This window comes from Bacillus rossius, chromosome 14 (genome assembly GCF_032445375.1).
Source record: "Bacillus rossius redtenbacheri isolate Brsri chromosome 14, Brsri_v3, whole genome shotgun sequence".
In the NCBI taxonomy this organism is placed as follows: Eukaryota; Metazoa; Arthropoda; class Insecta; order Phasmatodea; family Bacillidae; genus Bacillus; species Bacillus rossius.
The window spans coordinates 3267950-3295025 of NC_086341.1; the positions used below are offsets into that span (position 1 = coordinate 3267950).

Genomic DNA, 27076 nt, shown 5'->3' on the forward strand with positions numbered 1-27076 from the left:
TTTACAGACAACCAATTTTTTTTCTTCAAAACTTGATGACTGTCCGCCTCTCGCTCGGTAAGAGTGCCATGCTGCTACCCGGAGTGAAGCGAGAGCTGGGGCCGCCGGAGGCAAACAGCGCGGCTCCGGGAAGGAACCTCTTGCTCCGGGCGCCCGAGTGCCGGAGCTTCCGGCCCGCTTCCCCCCCTTCCCCTTCTACTCCTCCGCTGCCGCCCTGCCCGGAGTAGTGCCGGATGTTTGCAGGCCGCACATCACACACACGCGCGGGTCGAGCTACTGCCGTGCCTGAAAACATTCACCACGTTCCGGCGTGGCCTCTGCTCTCACAGGCCGGGGACTAACCACGCGACGGCGATGCTCGTGCCAGCAGGAATAGAGCCATCTGCAGTTCGAACACGTGCAAAACGGACTATGTTTTTAAAGTATTTATAATGCAGCTAACCTATCCTAATCGACCTCAAAAATTTAATGCCACGCCGGTTTATACAATGAGATAGAACGAACGGGGAAAAAATAAAGCGAGCATTAACTTCGGGGAACTTCGGGTGTGTCTCTCTCGTCTGTGAAATGAAGGCTTCCCGTCATTGACCTGCCTCGAGGAAAGCTCTGGCCACGGGCCGTGTCTATGATCTGTCGTCTGCGCGCTGCAGTTGCGTCAAGCGTTTAAGAGGCCACTCCAGTGTTTCGGGGGCACTACGCAACCCGCGTCTAACCTCATAACATTCAATTATATTTTCATTTTGCTTATAACTAATTAACTAATATAGATTTCGAAATGATGCTTGCTTGATATGTAATACAAGATGCTCTTATCAAAGCCCCTTTCTTCAAAAACGTGCATAAATTATGGTTTTATACTAATCTTTACTAACATGCATAAGTGTATTGTCTAGGTTTGAACCATAATTTATGCACGTTTTCGAAGAAAGGGGCTTTGATAAGAGCATCGTTGTCTTACATATCAAGCAAGCATCATTTCGAAATCTATATTAGTTAATAAGTTATAAGCAAAATGAAAATAGCATTGAATCTTATGAGGTTAACGCGGGTTGCGTAGTGCCCCTGAAACACTGGAGTGGCCTCTTGAGGGGGCTCGCCATTTCAGGTGCGTGTCTGTGTCGGCGAGGCGGGATGATGAGCGCCTGAACTGGCGCGCAGTCTTCTCGTCGTGTAATAATGTTCGCAGTCTTCCCACGGCCATTTGTCTGAAGTAGCCCGGCTTCTGGGTTGTAGCCGCGACCTCGGCGAATAATCAACCCACGTTTCGGTCGACAGGTAGGTATCTGCTCCCTGATGACGGCGACTCGCAATGTCGACCCGAAACCGTCGGTGAATTATTCCGCCGAGGACGCGGCTACAACCCAGAAGCCAAGCTGCTTCTCGTCGTGTTATAGGGCAGCTATGAAGTTTGAGCGGTTGACTGTAGCATTGTGTGGCGGGTAGATGAAGATAAAGTTGTAGCGCAAGGCCCTCGGGTGCTTCCAAGAATCTCTACCAGGGGTTTCGTGTCTGGAAATAACCCTGGAAACACGCGTTTTTGGCCCTTTTTCACTCTCTTAAAAATACAGTTTAAAAAAGAAATACGACGTGTTTTTTTTTTTTTTTTAATTTCTTTCCATAAACAGACCCAACTCTGATATCTCTGACAGTTTTCAAATCGCCTGTTCCCCCCCCCCCCCCCCCCCCCCCTCACCCTGAAGATCTGAACACAACCCGTATGTGTGCTCAAGTAGGCAGGGTCCTTAACATAACATTCTAAACGTTAAGTTAATACTTTAAATGATTCTTGCAATGGAGAATTTAAATTAAATTAAATTATTTGTGCATTTGCCATTCAAGGTTTGCAATGTTTTTTATGGAAAAATTTCAAGCATGCAAAATAAAAAAATAATTTATATACCCACAGATAACAAGTCGTAATCAGCAGATTTTAAACTTTGAATATCACACAGCACAAAATATTCTGTTGAAGAAATTTAGTCATGAAAAAAAAATAACAAGAGACGAACACGGTGGGCCAAGCACGACTGGACAGTTTCAACCAGAAAGCAGTAAATAAACACAGACAACATCAGTCTGTTTGTGCCTGTTGACGGGAACAGACGCCAGTTCCCGAAACGTCGCAACTGTTTGTGGCCGGCAGGGCCACATTTTTACTTGTAATTTATTTTTGTTGCTGGTCTCTAGTTTTATATGGTTTTTTATTTCACGTATTTTTACGCCTTTTTTTAATTAATGTTAATTTATCTGTAAATTTTTTTAATTATATTTGTTTCTGTTAATTAGTTATACGCCGTTTGGTAGCTATCGATTATGAGTTTAAGAACATCGATTGTGTTTCACGTAAATACCACTTGGCGAGCGCCCGGCGGTTGGCTGATGACGTCAGACATTCGGCTTGCCGGGAGTGAAAATCAGCTGGGGCCGCGTGGAGTGTGTGGCCAGCGACCGTCGAGGACAGAGCTATGTGACGGTGCGGACTGTTGTGCCGGACGGCAACGGGCGACGAAGAGTATTGTGATGGAGGCTCCACGCTGGGTGAAGGGGCAATGGATTGCCCTGTGATACAGAAGAAATCAAGGTAAAGAGAGGCCGCGATTTTGATTTTTACCCTCGTGGTGCTGCACTGGTTTTTGGCAAACCTAGTGAACTGTGTATTTTCCCATACTAAATTTTATTTGGACGGAACTTTTATTAGCCTGTTTGGTGAAGAGGCCCATTTGTTTCACACGTTGTTCCAGTGTGGGATTTTTTAAAAAGGTCGCCCGTTTGCCTGTAGTTGTAATAAAAGTATAAGTTTGGAAGAAACGAACATTTTGCAATTTGTTTTTGAGACTTTGTCTTCGGAATTTGCATACTTAAAGTTGCATTTAGCTAATATAATCAGCTTGTGCAGTATTATAAAATGTATGCGATCGGTATTGGACTACATGCGCAGCCTGATGTTGGTTGGTGCGGCCATTCTACGTTTTTATGAAATCATTGGCAAGTTAATAAAGAAGTAAGACTTTGTTTGAAGTAGATGATAAATACTTCTGTGGTAACATAGTTATGTTACGTGAAGAGTTTTTGCTACATTTCCCTTAAAAATAAGATAATTTTTTTTTTTGATCATCGTTCACGCCTTTGTGAATTCGTACCTATGGCCCGGCGTGGCATTAGACTCTGGAGTTGGTGAGGAAGGTCAGGAAGCCAGCGCACGCCTAGGATATTAACTTTGTTTTTTGGCAAGTCTTTAGCAACGAACATCTGAAGAAAGACTAAACCGTTGATTGAGAGTTTAAGAACTTTATTTAAATAAATTTTTTGTACTTCAGTATTATTATTGTAGAATTTTTTTATATATTTGTATTGTTTGTCTTGTTTGATTTTTGGTATTAGGGCAGTCAGTAAATTTTGATATTTTATAGTGGCCACGCCTCACGCCCTTATATATTTTTATACTTGTTGTTATCAGTATTTATATTTTTACGATTTTTTAAAGGTTATTGTTAGTATCGCAAATGGGGATAAGATGCTGCCATTATTAACGTCAGCTTTTGTAACTAAGCTTGTATGGTTATGTATAGTAAATACTATTTTTGCAAATTTCTATTTTTTAATAACATACGTCCAAAGTCTTGCCTCTTGTTTGTTTAATGGTTACTCTGCTTTTATATCCTTTGAAGTTTTTGGCCTGACCCCTGGGCAGTGGTGTGGGGAATTTATATTGTTTAGCTTTTTAATATTTATTTTTTCCCTTCGCGCCCAGAGTGAGTCGGGGACGCAACCCCTCTTCCAATTAAGGAGGAAGAAGGGTTACATGTTTCATCATATGAATCCTACTGAGTTCGTATGTGCTGTCGCCGCTGTGTTGTCCACAATGCCCTTTTAGTACCATCGTTGGGTTCGCCTGTTCGCTGTGTTGTTCAAGGTTGTTGTCTACCTGCATTCACTGTTTTCGTTGAAACTGTCTCCGTGTTGTTAGCCAACTGTGTTCGCCCGTGCTGTTATTTTTTTTTCGTGACTCAGTTCCTCCCGCTAATATATTCTACGCTGTCCGATGTTTTAAGTTTGGCATCAGCTGTTTTAGGCTCGTTGCCTCTGTGGGTTGTTATTTGGCCATCTCGATGTTATTCCCTGACAAACCGAGCCAACCTGCGATGGCGTATGTCCAAATAATTGTATCACATCAAGATAGTTGCAGAAGAGTAAAAGCAGAAAACACTGCGCTTGTCTGAGGATTGTCTTGAGGTGGAACATGAAGGCCGCTCCTGGTCCCAGGTAACACGATCCCCCTCTCAAGACCCTGATCGCTCGATGGAAGTTTCCTAGGGGGGGGGGTGGGGGGGGGGGTGGGGGGGGGGGGGTGTCCTTCCATGGCTGCTGGTGTGGACGGTTCTGAGAAAGAAAGAATCAGCAGAGCGCTGGCAATTTTCATGGAAGTTTTCAAATCGGACCAGGTAGAATTTCCGTGTAAGGTTTCATAGAAGGTGGAAAATTTACCCAACCAGAACGAATTGGTGTTGAAAAAAACGGTAACTTATTTTGGAAGGGCTGAAGTTATCTTTGATCGGTGAACATGTAGTCTGTTGAAGCAGTTACATAGTATTATGATACAATTACGAGGAACGACCATTTTTGTACAATACCAAAAAATTATTAACTATCAAAATAAAAAACCTTTCGCCACTCTCAGTTACACGTGTGATAGTTTTTTCTTCTTCTCATGGAAACACGTTGATATGGCGGCTTGGCTAGAAGCTGCTAGCTGAGTCTGTGTAAAACCTTCCTTCGAGTGATACTGACTTCGACCCCCCTTTCCTTTCCCCTCTCCCTTGCAGTATCGTCGATTCCCGGAGAGATATTCTGGGGATAAGGGGTTTTATTTAAGGCGGCGGCTGGCGATCCAGCCGAGGGGCGTATCTGCAGAAGAAACACTCCCGGGCGCGGCGGGCATCAGATATTCGAGGCGGCCGAGGGGCAACTCTTCCCCCCCCACCCCCTCCACTCCCCCTCACCCACCCCTCCCGGAGAGGAAATTCAATTACCAACAGTTGCGAGTTGGTGCGAGGCTGGTGGGTGGGGATAGGAGGGGGGAGGGAAGGGTGTTGTTCAGCCCGGGACCAAGTCGCCTGCTGCTTTGATCTCGAGACGAGCGAAGGCACGCACTCCGCGCCGGATAGAGGGGAGCGGAGGGGGTGCGCCACACCCTCGCTGATGAATACAAATTGCACAGCGCTTTCTCTCTCTCTAGCAGGGGGCGGTGTATGGGGTTCCTGCTCGCCCCTACACCCCCCCCCCCCCCCTTTTACCCAATCCTCACTGACCGCGAGCCCCTAGCGAGGACCGGCAAGAGGCTTAAGTTAGACAAATGAACGCGCTCTCGTGCGGTCGTGCATTATTCAGCCCCCCGTCCCACCACTACAGCTTCTTGTAAACCCCATGTCCTCCAGGAAGGAAGACCTGTTCCGCGCCCTACTTGTTGGTTCGCAACTGCGCTGCGACTGCCCGAGCACGCCAGTGGCTGGCTGGCGCGCGCCTTTGTGCGTGCCTCCGGGGGGAACTTCCCCCGTCACCGCGGGTCCATTCGGGGACAGCCACTCGCGGTGACCTCTGAGAGGCAAGTTCGAGGCAAGTTCGGGACCAGTACGATGTCATGACGAGGCTAGTACGAGGCAACTTCGAAGCCAGTACGAGGCCAGTACGAGGCAACTTCGAGGCAACTTCGAGGCCAGTACGAGGCCAGTTCGAGGCAAGTTCGAGGCCAGTACGAGGCCAGTACTAAGAGTACCAAGCCAATACGAGACCAGCACCGGGGGAGATATTAGGCATCAACTATTAGAATTAAAATAACATTTTAATGTCTACTCTATATCAGTATGCTTTTTCGGTATGACAGACATGCAATTTGAATTTAGCTTGTTTGATTCGTGCAGTATTTCCTGACACAATTCACAGTATTTATAAGTGTAAATACGTCATTCAAAAATGTATCTTATCGGTAGTTCTGAAAATGTACTCAACTAATTTGAAGCGTAGAACTTAAAGGGGTTTTGTTGGGCTGATGGCGAAGTGAAAAAATAAGGGGGTGGGGAAATTGAGAAACTTTCTTATCTAAGCACTCCTTCAGTCTCTCAGATATTTTCCCTTAATTTCCATTAACTTTGAAACGCGTGGCTTCAATTTCTTTCCACCCTTGTTTCCTTGATCTGAATTTCAAATTGCCTACAGCGGCAGTAGTACAGACAGCATTAAACTCAGAAGCGATTTAAAAATTAATTTACTTGAGAAGACTCGTCACATTCCATCCAAACAAAAGGCACTCTTTGATGTCGCCAGAGTCGTTACTTAGACCCTCCCAAGAAGGATGGCGCGGAAAATTACAGAAATTTTTATTAATCACTTTTATATGGAGTGATTTATAACATTTAGAATATTTGTAACCGCGTTGAAATATTTCACAAAGCTGAGCGAATCTAACGGGGCTTCTTTTTTTTGGGTTGTTTTAACAAGAAAACTTTTAATTTTGTATTTACAACCTTTTTCTTATAAATACTACGGACGTGATCTTAAAAATACCATACTTTATTTTATGTAGTGAATTTGCGTGAACATTATTTTACCATCCTTTTTCTTTTAGATATTAGATTTTCCACATGGCAATTAGTTCACAGGTTTTATTCTTCAGTTATAGTTGATAATTTTTCAAACCCCCCTTCCCCTCTTTACAACCCAGTTTTTTCTTCTGTTTCAACATCCTCACTTCGTTTGTTTTCCATTTTATTTGGGTGGGGGAAGCATATCGTGTTCTCGCGTGTAGCGACGGACTCCCAGGCTTCACATAAACTATTTTATTTTCTGTTTCTCTGGCGTTTCTTCAGTGACGCCGAGAGCGAACTGAGTTCGCACACTAACTTTTCACTTTTTACTTTCTCCCGCGGTTATTTCATTTTGTCCCGAGCAATCTTTCTGGCTCTCGAGAAAATATTTCTCTCTCTCTCTCTCTCTCTGCTCGTGAGGACGCAGTCTTGCTTGTTGCTCTTTTCGTTCCTGGTCTTTTCTTTCATTTCACTCGTCGAGAAACGTTAACTGCTCGGGAAACGAGGCGAGTGTTTTTTCTCCCGCGGTCTCATCCATCAGGAGCGGCCCGAGGCTGCTGCAACCCGTCATTGCACGGCGGCTGTGCGGGTAGTCTAGCTCGGAACTGGCAGGCGCCGCGGGAGACTGAAGTCCTTGTGGGTGTCGCCTGCTGCTCAAGAACTAAATGTACCTATGTCCAGGAATTCGAGTTGTTTTACTGCCTCTCCTCTCTATTAGCCCTGCTAGAAAACACAAATAGCATAAAAATCACGATTATTTAATGAACTCTGCTCCATCCTGTTCGTATTATATTGTTCTATGCTTACTCAAACTTCTTTTTAAAAAAAATCAAGTTCGAAATGCGCTCCTTTAACAGTGAGCAACACTGCTTCTCGGTGCTTATTACAGGTCAGGGGTTGTTCAGGCGAGTCGCTATAACTGTGGGTTATTCATCGAAACTAACTAGTGTATGTATGTGTGTTTTAAGACTACTTTGCTTGTGTCTGATTCAACTAAATACTTTTGCTTCTTGCAATTAAATGACAGAAATTTTAAATAATTTAAAGTTCTTAAGGGCTCCGCCTACCCGGGCGCACATACGGTGTGCAGAGCTTCAGGAAAAACAACGCGATTTCAAAACTACTCAAGATATCCGAGTGGGGTCTGTTTACGAGAAGCATTTAAGAGTTCGGTTAGGGCCGAAAAAGTTCTTTGGATTTCGGATTAAATTTTTTAACTGTATTTTTAGAAGAGTGAAAATGGCTAAAAGGCGTGATTCCGGAGTAATTTTTAGGCATAAAATAACCAGTACAGATTCTTCAAAGCACTTAAGGGACTTGCATTACACCTTTAACTTCATTTGTACGCCATATAGTGTTACGGTCACCGCTCATACGCACGACGAGAAGACTGCGCGCCAGTCCAGAGGAGACACCGCGCTAGAAGCACCAGCGAGCGTCGCGCTTATCATCCCGCCTCACTAACACACATACACCCCTGACTTGACGGGCTCCTTAAGTGTGAAGGCGAGAGAATGTGGCAGAGGGAGAAAGTGCGTCTTTGTGTATTGGTCACGAGACGTTTCGTGTTAATTTTCTACATTAAAAACATTTAAGGGCACGAGAGAAACATAACCTTACCTGTTTACCACGTGGAAACATCGTCTAGTGACATCACAAGTCATAGATAAGCTACTGCTGCGTGCTGTTTAAGACAGTACCATTCAAGCAGAATCACGAGGGTTCCTTTCAAAAACAGCTTCAAACTCCAGGGGTTCCGACCGAGATCTTGGCAAGAAGAAGAAGAATACAACAGGAAGACTCGCCTGTGTATCGATTGTTTGGATTGCAGCGAGGAACATTCTGGAACTTTCGGTAACCGTCCCAGACTTTCTGTTTCATCTCAGAGAGTTTGAGAGGCAATAGGAGGAAGAGAGGGGGGGGGGGATTTAGGATGTAAATACTCGGGGTTTTCAGCAGTTCAGGATGGAGCGGCAAGGACCATCAAGACGATACAAGCATGAATCAGTGACATCATAGAGAGAGAGAGAGAGAGAGAGAGAGAGAGAGAGATGGGCACGAGAGTATGAAGGTTGGGAAGCCTAAGATGTCCATCAAGTTCTGTCCCTGCCCGATTACTCCCGAACAATTCACCTTCGGCCAACTTCGGGATTTGTTTTATTTTTGCGTAGGAAAAATTGAATTCAAATATTAAAAATGGTCGGTTAGGTTAGCTACATTAAAACACTTTAAAACACTAAGGACGGTTAGTTAGGTTAGTATAGCTACATTAAAATAAACAGAGAAATATAAATATATATATATATATAAATAAACCCGAGGTTGGCCGAAGGTGAATTGTTCGGGTGTAATCGGGCAGGGACAGAACTTGATGGACATCTTAGGCTTCCCATGAAGGTTATTGGAGGGCTAAGTATAATTTTTGTGTTTGTTATTTTCTTTAATAGCGAGTAATTTTTCTATGTTTGATATGTTTGCTGTTGCACAAGGTTACTTGTAAATTTCACTAATGTTTTCTGACATCTTTTTTGCCGTTGTATTTTGTGTGTGATGCACCTGGTAAAGTAAATGTTATTTTTTTTGGTGGCCATATTTGTTTCAGATTAGTGAAATAACTTTACTCTCCAAAGCATTGGAAATATTTGTAATTGTATATAGTGTTATTTTTTTTAGAGATTTATGAACTTATCGCTAAAAAATATTTCGTATAAAGTAACTTGTGATATATATCTTAACAGTTGAAAATGTTTCAAATCAATTCTTGTAATTAAATATATATAATAAACTTAATGTTACTGAAAAAATAATGTACACCAGAACATATTTTTTGGTATTGTTTATGGAATGTTATATATTTATAATTAAATAAAATGACTAGAACGTACCGGTTTTGTCTTGTTAATGTTCTGCCATATTCCAAAAAATTTCAGCATTTAGGTTATTTCATTTGATTTTTTTTTAACATGCAGGTTAGGCCCCACCTGCGCAAGCACGTGTGTACCTTGTGAGTCGGTAAGAGTTGGTGCTTGCAGCGAGAGGTTGGGACCAGATGGAACCTGCTTCATTTGTGGAGGCGGAAAAGTGAAAAGTTGGGAGATTGTGAAATGGGAGAGTGTGAAATGGGAGAGTGTGAAATGGGAGAGTGTGAAATGGGAGAATGTGAAATGGGAGAGTTTGAAATGGGAGAGTGTGTAATGGGAGAATGTGAAGTTGTGAGAGTGTAAAGGTGGGAGATTGTGAAATGGGAGAGTGTGAAATGGGAGAGTGTGTAATGGGAGAATGTGAAGTTTTGAGAGTGTAAAGGTGGGAGATTGTGAAATGGGAGAGTGTAAAATGGGAGAGTGAGAAGTTGTGAGAGCGTTAAATGGGAGAGTGTGAAGTTGAGAAAGTGTAAAGGTGGTAGAGTGCGAAGGCGGGAGAGTGTGGAGGCGGGAGAGTGTGGAGGCGGGAGAATGTGAAGTTGTGAGAGTGTGAGGGTGGAAGAGTGTGGAGGCGGGAGAGTGTGGAGGCGGGAGAGTGTGCAGGCGGGAGAGTGTGCAGGCGGGAGAGTGTGCAGGCGGGAGAGTGTGGAGGCGGGAGAGTGTGGAGGCGGGAGAGAGTGCTAGGGCGGGAGAGAGCGAGCCACTGAAGTGTAGCTGACGGCGCGGTGCGGTGCGGTGTGTGTTGCAGCCGGCCGCGATGGGCAGCTGACCCTCGACCCGCCGTGACCCGCGCCATGTCGGCCACACGCGTGCTCGCCAGGACCTGCTGCCGCCGCTCCGTGCTGCTCAAGGCCGCGCTGCTGGTCTTCACGGCCTGGCTCACCGTCGCCTTCATGATGTACCTGGAGGAGCGCGGCGCCGCCCCAGGTAGTCACCCGTCACCAATAACACACTACACTTTCTGTTCCGACTTGTGTATGTGGTCTGAGCATGTTTAGTGTCGTGTATAGACTCTGAACATTTCAAACTTCCCGCCCTGCAGGGCACTGTGGGTTGGTCACTCTGGAGTGTCCGGGAAGTAGGTTGGTGCACCTGCGCACAGGATGACGACAGTCTGATAATCAACACTTTCACTACCATTTCCGTCAATCAAAAAAAAAGGGAAAAATTTGGCACTCACGAAAGCAAAACAAGCGCGTGTGAGTGCGCGTCTGGTCACGTGCGACATTTCGACTGATGTAAACATTTTGTTAAATATTGAAGCAATGGACAAAAATATTTCTTTATACTCTTTGGTTGCTTTGTTACCCTCCCCCCTTTTTTTTTGTCTAACTGAAAACTTTGAATATATATACTGTATAGAAGTCGCGAGTGGATAGGATTTACTCTACGTTTTTCAGGAGCGTATGATGAGCAGCTTGGGAACTTCACCGCTGCAGTGCGCTGCCGTAACGCCCTGTATTGTCTTAGGTTGTTATTTACACGTTAGAGCGCAGCGCTGTCGCCCGCTTTCATTTTTCGCACCCCCCCCCCCTCTAACATTCACTGTAGCTCAAGGTCGTTCAACGGGAGTTTGTGAATCACAAAACTGTAGGGATGAGAGGTGGAGGTAGAGGGTGGGTGGAGGACAACGCGTGTTTGAGGGAGGGTGGGGGAAGAGGTGTTTGAAGAGTTCGACACTTGCCCGGCTAGGGACCACCACAAGTCGATGCCCTAGAGATGGTGGCGATTGCGGCGGTGAATTAATCAAACTACCTCAAAACCGTATTAGAAAATTTAACCTGGGCTGGCGACTTCTATACAGTATGTATATATTCAAAGCTGAAAGTGCAACTCCAGTGGCAACATGCGGAGTGTCGGGCGATGAAGCGACACGGGCTGCGCAGGTGCCGGCGACGAGGAGGCGGCGGCTCCGGCTGCTCCGGCGGCGGCGCTGCGGCGGGAGGAGGCGGCCGCCCCCGCCCGGGAGTCGCGGCCCGCCCCCGGGGGCGCCGGCCCGGAGGACGGCGTGGGCGGAGTGCTGGTGCCCCCCAGGGACGCCGAGAGAGACGACCCCGCAGCAGCGCCGCGCTACGGCGAGATGGGCAAGGCCGTGGTGCTGCCGGCCAACCTCAGCGCCGAGGTCAAGAAGCTGGTGGACGACGGCTGGCAGAAGAACGCCTTCAACCAGTACGTGAGCGACCTCATCTCCGTGCACCGCAAGCTGCCGGACCCGCGCGACCCCTGGTGAGTCTTTACTCTCTACCTCTCCCTCTACCTCTACCTCTACCTCTCCCTCTACCTCTACCTCTCTCTACCTCTCTCTACCTCTCTCTCTACCTCTCTCTCTGCCTCTCTCTACCTCTCTCTACCTCTACCTCTACCTCTCCCTCTACCTCTCTCTACCTCTCCCTCTACCTCTCCCTCTACCTCTCCCTCTACCTCTCTCTACCTCTCCCTCTCCCTCTACCTCTACCTCTACCTCTACCTCTCCCTCTACCTCTCTCTACCTCTCCCTCTACCTCTCTCTACCTCTCCCTCTACCTCTACCTCTACCTCTACCTCTCCCTCTCCCTCTACATCTCTCTACCTCTCCCTCTACCTCTATCTCTCTCTCTACCTCTCTCTACCTCTCTCTCTACCTCTCTCTACCTCTCTCTACCTCTCTCTACCTCTCTCTACCTCTCTCTACCTCTCTCTCTACCTCTCTCTACCTCTCTCTACCTCTCTCTACCTCTCTCTCTACCTCTACCTCTCTCTCTACCTCTACCTCTCTCTCTATACCTCTCTCTCTACCTCTCTCTCTACCTCTCTCTACCTCTCTCTCTACCTCTCTCTCTATCTCTATACCTCTCTCTCTACCTCTCTCTACCTCTCTCTACCTCTCTCTACCTCTCTCTACCTCTCTCTCTCTACCTCTCTCTACCTCTCTCTACCTCTCTCTACCTCTCTCTGCCTCTCTCTACCTCTCCCTCTATCTCTACCTCTCTCTCTCTGCCTCTCTATCTCTACCTCTCTCTCTCTCTCTACCTCTCTCTATCCATCCATTCATCCATTCATCTCTTCTAGGGTCCATAACCGGGGAACTCCGATCCCGAAGGTACTTGTGATACACTAGAAGAACCGGGAGTTTTAATTTTTAATTCTTCGATAATTAATGTTTCGATTGATTTAGGTACATGTGGTTGTTGGTTGTATTTCATTTCTATTTTGCAGATAATTTCGTTAGTTTTGCATTGATATATATGCAGGTAAGGTAAAATTTTCAATTTATTTATTTCTGTTCTTTTTCCGTTCTGATTTGTATCGGTACAAATTCAAACATTCAATTCATTTAAGTTCGATTCAGTTAAAAATAGTTTAATTTTTTCATAAAGAATTGGTTTTCTTTTTTGATTCTGTCCCGGTACTTTTCGGTATTCGACGTCCGACGGCATAAAATATGGTCTGTATAGCGCGCTAAGCTTCCTCTCCCCCGGTTGGGCGGTCATTGGGGCGAGTCAGTGTGCAGTCTGTGCTCGGACTGCCGCGTGATAGTGTCTGTGGCTGTTGCGACAATTCCTTTTGAACGTTATGAAAAGAATAATTGCTATTTTAATTAAATAATTCCGTGATTTTACATGCTTTAAAACAATTATTTGTGTAATTTTTTTTCTCTCTCTCCAAAGTTAAAAAAAAATTCGAGAGTAAGGCTGCGAACAAAGTGTCCACGTTAGTAGATACTGTTTTTGCAATTAAAAAAATAATTGTAGCACAAATGTTTATCTTTTTTTTTTAACTTTTGGTCACTTAAACTTGCTTGATCGTTCAAAAACCAACATATTGCTACTTCAATCATCGACTGCGGCACCATTAATAATAATAATAATAATAATAATAATAATAAAAAAGGCTACACCTAGTTACGAACGTACCGAGAATCTCGGTTCCGTTGAAGACCAGTGCCGTAATTTTCTGTTCTGAAATTTTGTTACGGTTCCGAATACCCTACTTTCCCTCGTCATGTTCCTGGTCTCGTGGCCGCCGGGACAGCTGAGGGGACTGTCGGCCCTTGTACAGGTCTGTCCACGGTTACCTTTAGCCACTGGGATGAGCGGAGACTTAGCGGATGTTAAGGTGGGAGCTCACACGCCATGGCGGTTGTTTTCGCTTTTCATTTTCTCATCATTACTACTAGTTAAAGGGGCTATTTACATACATTCAACACCGTACTTAGTTTGCATTTGTTGTGTTGTCACGAATGTATTTCGCAGATATTTCCTAAGTGTGTATAATGGCGCGCAAATTTTTGCATTTCCCATCACTTGCGCACATTTTTACACCCATCATGTAACGCTTAGTAAACATATGTAAAAAAAATTTTTTTGAAAGAACAACAAATGCACACCAGGTATAATGTTGAATGTATGAAAATAGCCCTTAACTAGTAGTATTGACAAGGAGAAAAATATATTTGCGTGTGACCCTCGCCTTAATAGTATGAGATTATCATCTGTGGCATGTTTGTCGTCTAGCGTTGGTTCTGTTACTATCTGCTGTCATTGTAGGACCAGTACAGCATTTACTGAAGGCATACCTTAAACACAAAATAAAAATACTTGCAAGCTAAATCTCGTAAGCTTAATTATATTGGTAGGTTGATGCCTTCATTTTGAGGGGTGGGTCAGTTATACGGCACGCAATTTACTGTTTTTTTTTTCATAGACCAGGTCTATTTTATGAGGCATTGGGGTACGTTTCTCTAGTTTGGTGGTAAACATGATTACAAGTGATTTGTTTGATTTTTTTTTGGACATCATCAACCCCCAAATATTCACAGGCCCCTCTATTCCTCCACACAAGGCTTTTCCTTTTTGTTAATTTTTCAAGGTTATTTGTTTTTTTTATTGTTACTACTTGATGCTCCGTTTATTACTGAACTGTACTGTACGTCCTAGAACGCAGTTTAAGAAACGCTAACCTCAGATATGAGCTAAGCGCTGCACTTATAACGAGGTCCGCTCTTGTGAGCTCGTCACCCGGTGATGCGGCGCTCCTGTCCTGTGGCGGCATGCTCATTCATGAGCCGGGTCTTCATCGCAACTTGATGAGCAGACAGATGAGCTACGTGGAGCTGCACCTGGGTCTCAGTAACGGAACGCGTACATCTGCATGTGACACTACCTTGTCCGTTCATTTTCAGCGCCGTGTGATCTTCGGTTCTTTTAAGCCACTTTTTTTTTTTTCTCTGACGGAACCCGTTTGAACTCTGAAGGACTGTTTTAAATTAGGCTTCCCTTGTAGGTTGCCCCTTTTTGTCATTCGGCGGAGCTCCGCCAGCGCATGCAGTACCTACGGCGTGAAAAAAAAAAGTTGGGGGGGGGGGGGGGCGCAAGGGAAAAATCGCCTCTCCCACTTCTACCAAATTACATCTCCCCTGCCCTTGGGGAAATTTTTTTTTCCCCTAATTTTCAGGGGGAATTGGTTTTTGTCCCTTCCGTACGGCGATGTAAATTTCATTACGCCAGTTTCCATACAATAACCAAGGGTATTATCGGCACAGAAATGAACGTGCCGTGACCTACCGCAGTACCAATGATACTTAACAAGTCCGGATAGTACAATTGGTTTGTTCCGCGTGGAACATTTCGCATTCTGAATTTTCGTTGAAATAACATGTAGAAATGTTATTCATAAAACAAATTCAGGTTTACTACTTTGTTTTCAAATAATAACCACAAATTAGCCAAATTAATTTCGTTAGTGCCTTTTTAACTATTAACTAATTATTCTTTACTCACTTTAATATTTATTCTACACATTTAAAAAGAATGAGTCGGTGTACTTAGGCACGCACGTTAGTTGGCATAATTAACAACATGAGGCTGGGCGGTGAATTACAGGGAATATGTTCTTAGCCCTGACTCTCATCCATAACTTTGTGGATTGACATTACAAAATAACAGCTTTCCGAGTCTTTCAAGCAATCGAAATTTCACTGTTCTTAAAGTATTCATGATTTAGGGTTCTTCGGTAAGAAACTACGTATTAATCCCTCCCCGCTTACACATCTATGGACGGGCCGTGTTCCGAGATGTTCGTAAGGTAGCGAATAAGGCTGCCTTGTTGGAACACCACCGTAACCTAACTCACAGATCGTATTCCAGAACTTGTCCGGACCGAATACCAGTAAGGAAACAAATCGGCAACAGTTTAATCAACGGTGCTGCGCGCGAGGCTAGAAACTGGTTTCAGCGAATACTAGCGGACGTTTCTCAACCATCGATGCAAATTTTACGGCAAAAATACTATATATAATACACAAAAATAGAACCGCATTTCTAATTTTCTCGAGTACTTTTTAAGTTGCTATTATTTATTTTTTTATGACCACTAAAGTGTACAAATATATTCCAGGATAGTTTCGCTACAATAAAGTTTCGTTTGGCTTACAAATATGCTTTGTACGTCCTCCGGATGATCAAAAAAATGACTATACACGCGTTAATGACGCCAGACGCGGGTTCGCTGTCTGGACGGAATCAAAGAAAAATTGAGATGTGCGCATGCGCGGAATATGGGCAACAGATCGCTAACTGAACAGGACACAAAAATCCGTTCCCTAAAAATGATGTACAAGCCGTGGAATGGTCTAGGAATACGGTTAGAGTAAAGGTGTAGCGCATTAGACACCTAAACCCTAATTTTTTTTTTTTTTGTCGGAACACCGGCCTACAGTAGCGACACGAACCGGGCAAGGCTGGTGGCTAACACGCCCTAAGCTGATAGGCGAAATGACGAAGAACATGAAATGTGTCCGCTCTCTCGGACTGGCCGGGACAGTGAGCTCAAATCTGCGGCTCATTAGCGACATAATGACAAGGATAATATAGCTCTTGTTTCCCTCTTGGCTTAGAACGTTTTTGGACCGTGTCTTGGAGTTATACTGTGAGGCAAACTCACCTCAGCTTCAGATTTCGGTGGTTGTGCCGACTAATTAATACAGACTGGAAAAATTCGCGGATTCATTTCGTGATAGTCTAGAATCCAAAAAAGAAAACGTTTGCCTTTTTACTCCATCAGTGATTGGGCCACAGTTTATCTGAATGACCACTCGGCCAATGAAAAACCTTTAACAAAAGAAGTATCGAACCACGAGCATCCCAGTTAACAGGCGACACGAGTCAGTAGCCAATGAGCAGATGTAATTTTCCCGCGTGCATAGAGGATCATGGAGTCTATCCTATAGGTAATTGAAATCGCGAATTTTATCCCGGTCTCGACTAATGAAGTGGTATGCTTATCCCACCTCCACACAACTCTAGGACCTCTTAGCAACCCGGATAAACTCATTTAGCGTCGATTGAATCGTTCTGCGGCGGTGTCTACGGGGAAGTGGGGGGTAGGGGGTGGGAGGGACAGCTCAGTTTCCCCGCTGCTGATTGGCTCGAGAGACAGTCCGGAGACAAGGCGGGCCATGCAACCACGGCTCGCGCGAGCGATGCCACGTGGTTCGGCGCCCAGGGCCGGCGCGTCCATATTGGCGAACTAGGCAACCGCCTATGGCGCCAAGTAGCTGGGGGCGGCGCAGCACGACACACAACAGCTCATATAACATGTTTAACGATTATTGAAACTAGATGAAAATGGAATTCTTGTAACAGTTTGGAATGTTTATATTGAATATAAGTAATTATTTATAAAGTCCACGGTGACCTGTTTATGATTTGTAATAAGTAAAAAAGTAAAAAAAAAAAAGAACACAAGCCTGCTTACATTTGATTGTTGACAAAAGTTTAGGCTTACGTGATGTATTTTTAGGCAAAGGAAATTTTTCTTGGGGTGTCCGGCCGCGGAGGGGGGAGGGAGGGGGGAATTAAGGTTTTTCGCCTAGGGCGCCAATTGACCTTGCACCGGCCCTGTCGGCGCCCTTCCCTCGCGTATGGACGAGCAATCGGTTGCTCGTCTCACGACCCCCCGCCCCCAAGGAGCCATCACCCATTCCGTTCCCAGTTCAGCGCCGACCCCTCTCGCCGTGTGTGAGCCGCCAATTCCAACTTGCTGCCTTTTCTGCTCGGGACAAATTCGCCCGTTCCCCCTTTTGTCTCTGTCTCGACGTATCAACAGACGAGAAGCCGATCCGCTCCTCGCTCTCCTCTTCCCCTCCCTCTTCTCCCCCTCGTTCTTTTGTTCCAATTCCCTTTTATCTGTATTCGACGAGCGTCCTTTATCCGCCCCCCTTTCTCCCGCGGCGACTTCACTCGCATCCTGGCTTCGCCAACTCTCTCTCTCTCTTCCTTCATCCTCTTCCCACAGCGACCTCCGAGGGAAAAGATTTCCACGTCAGCCCTTTTTTTTCTTTTCACCTCGCAAAGGAAACGTTTCTCCCTCTCCCCCAACCTACCAACAGACCGCTCCAAAATTTCGCTGAAGCCCTTCTCGTCTCGTCGGAACTCTCTACTGAACCTATCAGTCCACGACCCGCCCCCCCCCCCCCCCTCCTTTTCACGGGCCCATTTTTTTTTTTTTCATTAGTTTCGGCCGCCGTGAATTCCGAGACTCAACGACGGTTCTTCTACCTCCCCCATCCCCTCTCCCCCCTAGCCTCTTTTCGCCTGGTCCATCGGCCGGTCTTCTCCGGACATTATTTGCAGTCGGCGGTGGCCCCACGTGCTCCTGATGGCTCTTCTCAGCCGGCCAGGTCCTCTGGGGTCGAGGGCGGTCCTCCAGTAGAGCCAACCTCTTCGGTCTATACGTCTCTTTTTTTTTCTTTTTTTTTTTCAAATTTTCAATCACACTATTCACATGAAAAATGAATGATACTTAGAGACCGGAAAAATTCGCGGATTCATTGACCTCTAGGATAGCCTCCATTATCCTCTGCATTTCTCAAGTAAACAAACGTGTTCATTGGGTGCTAAATTGTGAGGCGTCTCCGCTGGGTAGTACTTGTGATTCGACGTGCTTCTTTGGTCAATAGTCTGTCATTGGCCCAGAGAGCTCCGGTTAAAACTGCTAACCAATAGCAGAACCAGCAGAATTGTACACGTGTTTGAATTTCAGCCTATCACGAAATGAATCCGCGAATTTTTCCGGTCTCTAATAATACAGCGACCGGAAAAATTCGCAATTTCAATGACCTGTAGGATATGCTCCATGATCCTCTATGCACGCGGGAAAATTACACCTGCTCATTGGCTACTGACTCGTGACACCTGTTAACTGGGACGCTAGTGATTCGATACTTCTTTTGTTGAAGGTTTTTCATTGGCCGAGTGTCATTCAGATAAACTGTGGCCGAATCACTGATGCGGTAAAAAGGGCAAACGTTTTTGGATTCTAGCCTATCACGAAATGAATTCGCGAATTTTTCCGGTCTCTAATGATACTTATAACATAAGGCTAATTGCCCAATTCAATTACTCTTTTCCGCGCGAATAAATAAATTTGTTGATACTTTGAATAAAAAATAAACGTAATATGGTGGCGTCAATCTTAAACCGTTACGAAAACTGAGAGGCGTTAAGAAACACAAGGTAGCTTCACGAGAACTCAGTAGCATCACTGCTGGCGCCATTTATACCTCTCCCCTGCCGACTCTCCTGATCCGGCCGTTACATCTAGCGTACAGCATGCTCTAGCTACGTACATATCCCCCCCTCCACTCCTTGTCCTCTTCCCGTTCTAACCGCTAGAGCATTGCGTTGGAGTGGCGTCGCCGCTGACGCACTATTCTCTACCGGTTTCCCGCACCACGTACCTGACTACTCCCCTCGTGCAAGGAATTTCCGTAACGCTTAAAAAAATTGTAGCCCCCCCCCCCCCTCGGTCCAAAGGAAATAAGTCTCTCTTGAAGAACGACTGACATCCCCTGGGATGCACTCCTCCAGTGGACCGGGTCGTTACCACAACGCCGAAATACCACAATCAAACCTAACCTAACCTAACCTAACCTAGCGCAATATAACCTACCAACCTAACTTAACTTAGCCTATCCTAGCCCAACCTAACCTAACCTAGTCTAACCTAACTTAGTCTAACCTAACCTAGTCCAACCTAACCAAGTCTAACCTAACCTAGTCTAACCTAACCTAACCTTTGTGGCAGTCCTGCAATGACATTTTTCGGCGTTAGTGTATTTCGGCGTTGTTGTAATTCGGCGTTGTGGTACACAGCAGTTTTCTAGCTGTCGGCGTTGTGGTCAATTTGGCATTTCGGCGTTGTGGCGCGTCCCCCTCCAAGGACCTCGAGACTGAAGGTGCCCGGACACAGGCCCTCCCCCGCTCCCCCCTTCACCACTCCGCCCCGTCCCGCCCCGCCCCGTCCCGCCTCTGTGACCCGCCGCCATCAATACTGACGTCACGAGCACGCGGCGCGGGTCCTTCGACGCCCCCCAGAGCGCCGCTAATTTCATTTTTTCCCCCTTCCCACTCCCTCACCGGCCGGTGAATACATTTCCCCCTCCCAGCAGCACCCGGCCGGTGACAGACCCACTAATATTCTTCTTGCCCCCGGGTCCGACCGCCGTCTCTTTGTCCTCCGCTTCGCCCTGACGTCACAGCCCGCGGGGCGATATATATATATACACACACATACATACATATATATAGGTTGAGGCGTTAAATGGGGCTATAACGTCGACCTGAGTCGGAAGTGGCAGTCATAGTTTCCAAAAAAAAAAACTAAAAATAATTTTGCAGAATTAAACAAAAGAAATCGTTGTAAGGCATCTGAAAAAGGAAAGACTTAAAAAAATATGGCAGACCGACATTCAGTATTACTGTGAGGCAAATCGATTTCACGAATAAACATCACCAGCATTCATTGGAATTGGGGCACTAGAGCTAAAAAATTGCAAAGTGCCGCAGCACATAGGCTATATACCATAAAAACTATAGGAATAAAAACTGGTATGCTAGGGGTGATCAGAGCCGTAAATTTTATGATATAAAGCGTTACGCGGATACTAGCAAATATAAAAATTTTAATTTGCAATCAAGACTAGAAGGCCCAAAAAATGGTAAATGAAAAATACGATAAAAGGCAAATGCAATGAAAGTAATTGAAGTTCACATTACACTCGCAAATGTCCTTGCGTGTATAAATTTAACCTAGACATATTAGTAACAAAGCCTAAGATTACTTAAAATTTTAAAAAAAATTTTAAAAAGTTTTCTTCGGAACTGAAAGACTCGTGAACAACGAATAAGTTCATCATGATGGGCGTTGAAAATAATGATTAATAAGTTCAGTACTTCTTAAGCCACACGACTATTTCTCGCAAAAGTATGTCTATAATCATTCACTTTTAGCGTGCATCAAAAACACTCTAAACATTAATTTTGCACGCCGATATGTCCATGTGGAACATGAGCGGACGTCTCCACACTCGTGTACAACTCCGTCGTAGAACACAACTATTGCGTGACCAAAACTTACTTGCCAGTCCCGAAGTCAATTTTATGTTCGTAGCATGTCCGCTGAGGCTAGGGATTAGCGAACGTCGCTACCTCAATGCAAACTATATTGACTGCTACAGCTTGCAACACTTTAAACGAGTTCCAGTCACAGCTAAGGCGGAAAAAAATACCTAATGATTTACAAAGAGATTCGTGTCCAACCATACTATAGCGAAGTAAAATTTTTTTTAGAAAAGTCAAGAGCTTTTTTTGATGGCTTCCCAAACACTTAAAATGACCGTAGAATCAAAAGGCAGTTCAAAAGTAGCCCCAGTAACAGTCAAAATGGCTCAATTCACAAAGTGAGGTGCCACCATCCAACATCCAACTTACTTTAGAACCCGTCCTGTATGGACAATCTTTCATGGAAACTCAAGTCGTCCAACTTGTCAAGCAGACATGACTGCGCTGGTGACGTCATAACGCTCCAAGTTTATTTGACACAACTAGAGACCGGAAAAATTCGCTGATTCATTTCGTGATAGTCCAGAATCCAAAAAAGTTTGCCTTTTTTAACTGCATCAGTGATTGGGCCACAGTTTATCTGAATGACACTCGGCCAATGAAAAAACTTTCAACGAAAGAAGTACCGAATCACTTAAGCGTCCCAGCTAACAGGTGTCACGAGTCAGTAAGCCAATGGGCAGGTGTGATTTCCCCGAGTGCACAGAGGATCATGGAGTACATCATACATGTCATTATTGATATCGCGAATTTTTCCGGTCTCTAGACACAACATATTTGGAGGTGTTGGAAGCGGAAGTCTGAAGGTGTGACAGGGCCTCCAGGGCGGAGTGACGGCGACCACGGACACGGGCTCTGGTCAGCAGGAGTCGAGGCCGCTCCGTGAAGTCCAGCAGTTGCGTGCTGAGCTGAGCGATGTCAGAGCACGCGGCTGTACCCAGACGCACTCCGCGTCAACACGCGAGCTAGAACAGACCAACTGCACAGACTCAGTTGTCGGCCAGTGAACTTGTGGCAAGGAATTTGCGTGGGTTTTTTTTGTACAGCCGTATTCTGGTCGCCAAAAAAAAAACCCGCGATTCATGCAGTCCTCAAGGAAAGTCTTCGTCCTTAAAAAAAAATCTTTCGAAATAAAAGTTTTTTTGTACGTTTGTAACAATTGTGTGTTAGTCAACACCGAGCTTCCTCATTACGCGGAAATAAGTTTTAATTTAGAAAGTAACATTCATTCACTTTTTACTTTTTTTTTTTTTCAAAAAAAAAAGAATTGCGCCCTTGTATAGCGACGCTGTATTTTAAAGCTTTCCTTGCTATCTCTCAGGGATAAAACTTTTTTTTCTTTGGTGCGGGGGGGGGGGGGGAGGGCTTATTTACCTGACGGAAACACTCGGAACTTTTTAATTTAACTATACACTTGGTGGGGTTTCGGCCGCGGGTGGGAAGGGGGGGGGGGGGGGGGTAACTCGGGCTGATCCGAACTCAGCAACCGTTGTCTCCCGCGCGGATAATTTTAATTTATTCAGCCTCCCCTCCCCCCCCCCCCAACCTTCCTGTCTTCCGGCGGGTGTTTTCCGAAGAACACAGGATATACCCGCAAATAAAATAAAAAATACGTGGGTCGTTGGGGGTGAGGGGGGGGAGGAGATGGGAACTTTGTTAATCGCTCCAGCGCCTCACGTAATCCCATCAGCTCGCCGCTGCTCTTCACTCCTTTTTAACTTCTTAAAAAGTCTGGTTGCCAGCATCCCGGAGATACTTGAACACATTCCTGGCAGCGCGGAGCGGGAGTGGAAGGAAACAGCGTGATCCCGGTGTAAGCCTGACAGCTCTCAGTGGTGGAGCCGGATCTCCAGCCAGGCCACGCGTGACGCAGTAGAGCCGCACGCAGTTGTCTGCAGAGCAACAGGGGCCACTGGCTCTGCTCGTGTGAAACAAGAGGTGGCTCCATACGGGCACGCACCACAACGCCGAAATACCACAACGCCGAACGTACAATAACGCCGAAAACCATAACGCCGAAATGCCAAATTGACTACTAACGCCGACAGCTAGAAAACTGCTGTGTACCACAACGCCGAAAAATGTCATTGCAGGACTGCCACAAAGGTTAGGTAAGGTTAGGTTAGGCTAGGTTAGGCTAGCCTAGGTTAAGTTAGGTACACAAATTCATTCAGTTGTTTTTCATTTTGCTCCTGTGGTTTCCCCCCCCCCCTTCCCCGCAGCAACATTTTTCGGCGTTACTGTATTTCGGCGTTGTGGTACACAGAATTTTTCTAGCTGTCGGCGTTGCGGTCAATTTGGCATTCGGCGTTATTGTACGTTCGGCGTTGTGGTATTTCGGCGTTGTGGCAATGACCCGTCTCTGTTGTGGCCGCGTGACAACTTCCACCCAGTCTTTGATGTGTAACATCCGAGCTCTCGGCTTTTGGTAGGAGTGATTTCGTGAATGGAACGTTAGTAGCATGGAACGCTTCAATCAAGATTCCATGTCGAACAAAATGCCTTCTATTGACAGTCATTTGATTTTGCGTTAGTTGTGTTACAACGTATGGGAGACTTTTTATATATCAAAAACAATACGGAAGAAATAATATGCACGTGTTTCGAGCTAGAGTGGTTTTACGCCGTCCAGAAAATTCAAAAATGAAATGATTATGCTTAAAAGCAATAGTTACAGATGAAGCCCGCTGTGGCGCTAAGGGCGCGTTTGCACGGGACCCAGAAATACTTCAGGTGAACATGATCGACTTTTGAGAGCGGTTATTCACAAGTCTCAACATGTTTCGTTCGAGGCCATTTCCCGTTCAACCTAAACAGGTCGGCAAAGTAGGTCAGAATGACATCTCTTCTACACAAGCCTCTGATTGGCTGTTGAGCGTTGTGAAAAAAACGCTAGATGGAGAATGTTCGTAGGCACAAGTTCGTGTAATATTTTACCGGCTGCAATTGAAAAATTTTCACAGGTAAATATTCCATTGTTTTAAAAATTGATGCTGACGATGATTCTCAAACGGAAAATAAATAGATATGATCTGCAACACATTCATTCGACGACAGTAGACGATAGGTTAATGAGTCGAACACACTTGATACCGACTGCCGTGTGACCGCACACTAGAGACCTGAAAAATTCGCGGGTTCATTTAGTGTTATGCTAAAATTCAAATAATTATACCTTAGTGCTGATTCTGTCATTGGTTCACTGTTAATCTGGAGGACTGAGGGCCAATTAGAGACCCTCACTGATAGAAGTGTCGAATCACAGACCACCCAGTCGAGACGACTCACAAGTCAGCAGCCAATGAACAGTTGGCATTTGCCCGAGTGTGCAGAGGATATTGGAGTCTATCCTGGAGGTCATTGAACCCGCGAATTATTCCCGTTCTCTACCGCACGCTGTCGTGCTTGTAAACAAGTTTTTTCTGAAGCTGCAGTAGTTCGGCGTCCAGTGTAAGCGCGCCCTAAGCCGCGACGGTGTAGCGCGAGCCGGCAGATAACACCCCCTCCCCCCTATGCCACATGGGGCTGCGAGTGCTCCAGAGCGGAAGTTAATTGGTCGGAAGTCGCGGCCACGCGGTGTCGTCGGGGGGGGGGGGGGGGGGGTCGTTGCCGCCGGCCCTGCCGCTGCAGTTAATTAAACTAGAATTTCTGAACGGTCCCCTAACCACGCGGCACAGTGATGAGGGGAGGACAGGTGCGCCGCTCTGGGGAATAGCGAACCTGCCAATTTAAATACATGTGTGGCCCCCCCGGGGGTGCAAAATAAAAAAGAGGGTTGGTTTGGTAGGGGCGGGTAATCTGGACCTCGGTCCAATTAAACACCGCCCTCCCCCCTCCTGTACGCCCCCTAGTCACACACCCCTCGAGCGAAATTTAATTTCATCCACGCGGAAACGCGCGATTAACCCCCCCCCCCTCCTACACCCTCCCCAACTATCTAGTCTTCTTTCTTTTCTGTCCGTCAGGGTGTCACTATCCAGCTGAAGCACTCTAAGCCCGACACGTTGAATTGTTAATAGTTTTTTTTTAAATTATTTAAATCCATTGTTTATTCATTGAAATTTATTTACAGAACTTTAACTGTAAATATCCACTGGTTCGTACATGAAATTGGGAACTGACGGGAAATATGGCATGCTTTGACGTGATTGAAGTTCCGCTCTACCTCATCGTCGCTATGTTGAAACACGCTTTTAGAAGTGGTGCTTGATTACGTGTGATGATGGTACGTAGTAGGTTTCAATTACATTTTTTCCCCTTCTTTTAAACACGGTCATATTTCCCTACGTCACTGTTTCCGCGAGGCAACACTACACTCGAGGCAATGTCGCGTGTTGTCCGTACAGCAGGCGACTCCACGCAGCATCCACGCAGTGCAGATCAGTTAATACTATACATTGTCCGCACACTTAGGAAATCATACTTATAAGGCTGAAACATTTTAAAACACATACTATAACACTTACTATATGCAGATTTGTTTTTTTTTTTTTTGCTCGAACGACTGAAATAAGTCTGTAAATACTTCCCACAAAAACCTTAACCTTATTGAGCTGATTCAACATTATTACATTATTATGTTATTATATGAATTAAAAAAATCAATAAAACACCAGTGACGAGATTTGAACCACGCCCCTTGAAGTTTCCCAGCGCACGCTCTATCGCTGTGATACTAAACCTATTACAAATTTAGTTTTAGAATATGTATTATAATCACATTTTCACGAAATTACGCCTACAAAATGACGTATACCAAGAGCTAAAATGTTTACACATAAAAAAAATAGTTTTTCTTTTTTGCGATATCAGTGACTTAGTAATAGTTTACTTTTGTTTCCATTTGCAAAATAAGTTATTAAAGCCTTATATTTTTTTATTTTTGAAGTCGTCTGTTTACCACATTCGATCATTATTTACCAATACAAAATCTTTAAATTCATACGTCAAACATCACAGAAGAAACTTAGACAGTATTTACACGTTGTAGAAATGTTTTACCTAATTAATTTTGTACGGAAACATTTATTGATGATTACCGCAGTATCTGTTGCATAAAGGTATGCAAACCCATCTAATAAACTTTTCAAATAAATCTTCTTTAATCTGTTTTTTCGGGAATATTTTTGCACTTCCAGCTTCAGACAAGAGAAGTTCTTCCAGCAACTGACTGTTATTTATCGCGGGCCTCGGAAACTTGTGTGCGCGCTGCCCACTGAGAGAAATGAACGTCTTCAAGTAAACGACAAAAATTTTCTCCCGTGGTCGCTTTAGAAATTTTTTTTTGTCGCTCCCCTGTTACTCATTTAATTATATTTAAAAAATGTCCCTTCCAGATCTTATCTCCTTTATTTCACCAGCAACCGCCGAAGAAGGCACCGCGTAGCTGTTCATCGCCGGAAAAACTTGGTTGTTTAAGCTTACAATCGCGAGTTAGTTTTCCATCAGACCTCCGCCGTTATAAACTCGTGAATTAATTATAAAGTACTTATTAATCCCGCAGAAAAGTTGGCAGCCGGTAGGGTAACTTTTAAATTAAACCCGAAAAGAAAAAAAAAAACAAATGTGTCCGTTTCACCCCCACTTTTTTTTTTTAAAGCGAAGTTCTCCTTCGTTCTTCACAACTCCTACATCGTGCGACAGCCAGGCCGCCTGGTGGCCATGTAGCGAACTGCACTGTCTTGAGCGTTCTTTCAGACCACGTGTCGTCTGACGATCTCAGAAACACAGAGGATGCGCTCGTCTTTGGATCAGAATAAGAGTGCACCACAAAGAATGTTTTAAACGTTGTTTTTTTTTTCTCCGCTTAAATCGCGTGTCCCTACTGTTTTACAGAATATACATTGGCGTAGATATGTTCATAATGTTGGGGGGGACAAATAATGATTTTCATGTCATGTAAACCCATTCCCCTCTTACTAAGAGGGTCCTCCACCGGAAAATTTTGATTTTAAAAGTTCAAAATAGCGCTTTTTAAGCAGTTTTTGTTTCTAACCATTGGATACATCGATGTTAAAATTATTATTGTTTATTTAAGATAAAATTTGATGAGTGAAGAAATTACAAATAAAGTTGGGCAGAATAATATTATAAAATAAAAATATCACGGTCTAGAAAGTTGGGGGGGACAGTCCCCTCCACCCGAAATGTTCAGGGGGACACGTCCCCCCTGTCCCCCCTGTCCCCCCCGGTT

The 27076-nt window shown here is 45.0% G+C and overlaps 1 protein-coding gene across 5 annotated transcripts in view; it reads left to right on the plus strand.

Annotated features, from left to right (window-relative positions):
• The window catches only part of LOC134539021 (putative polypeptide N-acetylgalactosaminyltransferase 9), a 356313-nt gene that overhangs the window by 283236 nt on the left and 46001 nt on the right, over positions 1–27076 (plus strand). For all 5 annotated transcript variants that reach the window (XM_063380691.1, XM_063380693.1, XM_063380689.1 and 2 more), the window contains 2 exons: positions 10251–10429; positions 11389–11728. In XM_063380691.1, coding sequence (XP_063236761.1) covers positions 10297–10429; positions 11389–11728 — 473 coding nt within the window. In that variant the 5' untranslated portion in view covers positions 10251–10296. The remainder of the gene's footprint in view (positions 1–10250; positions 10430–11388; positions 11729–27076) is intronic.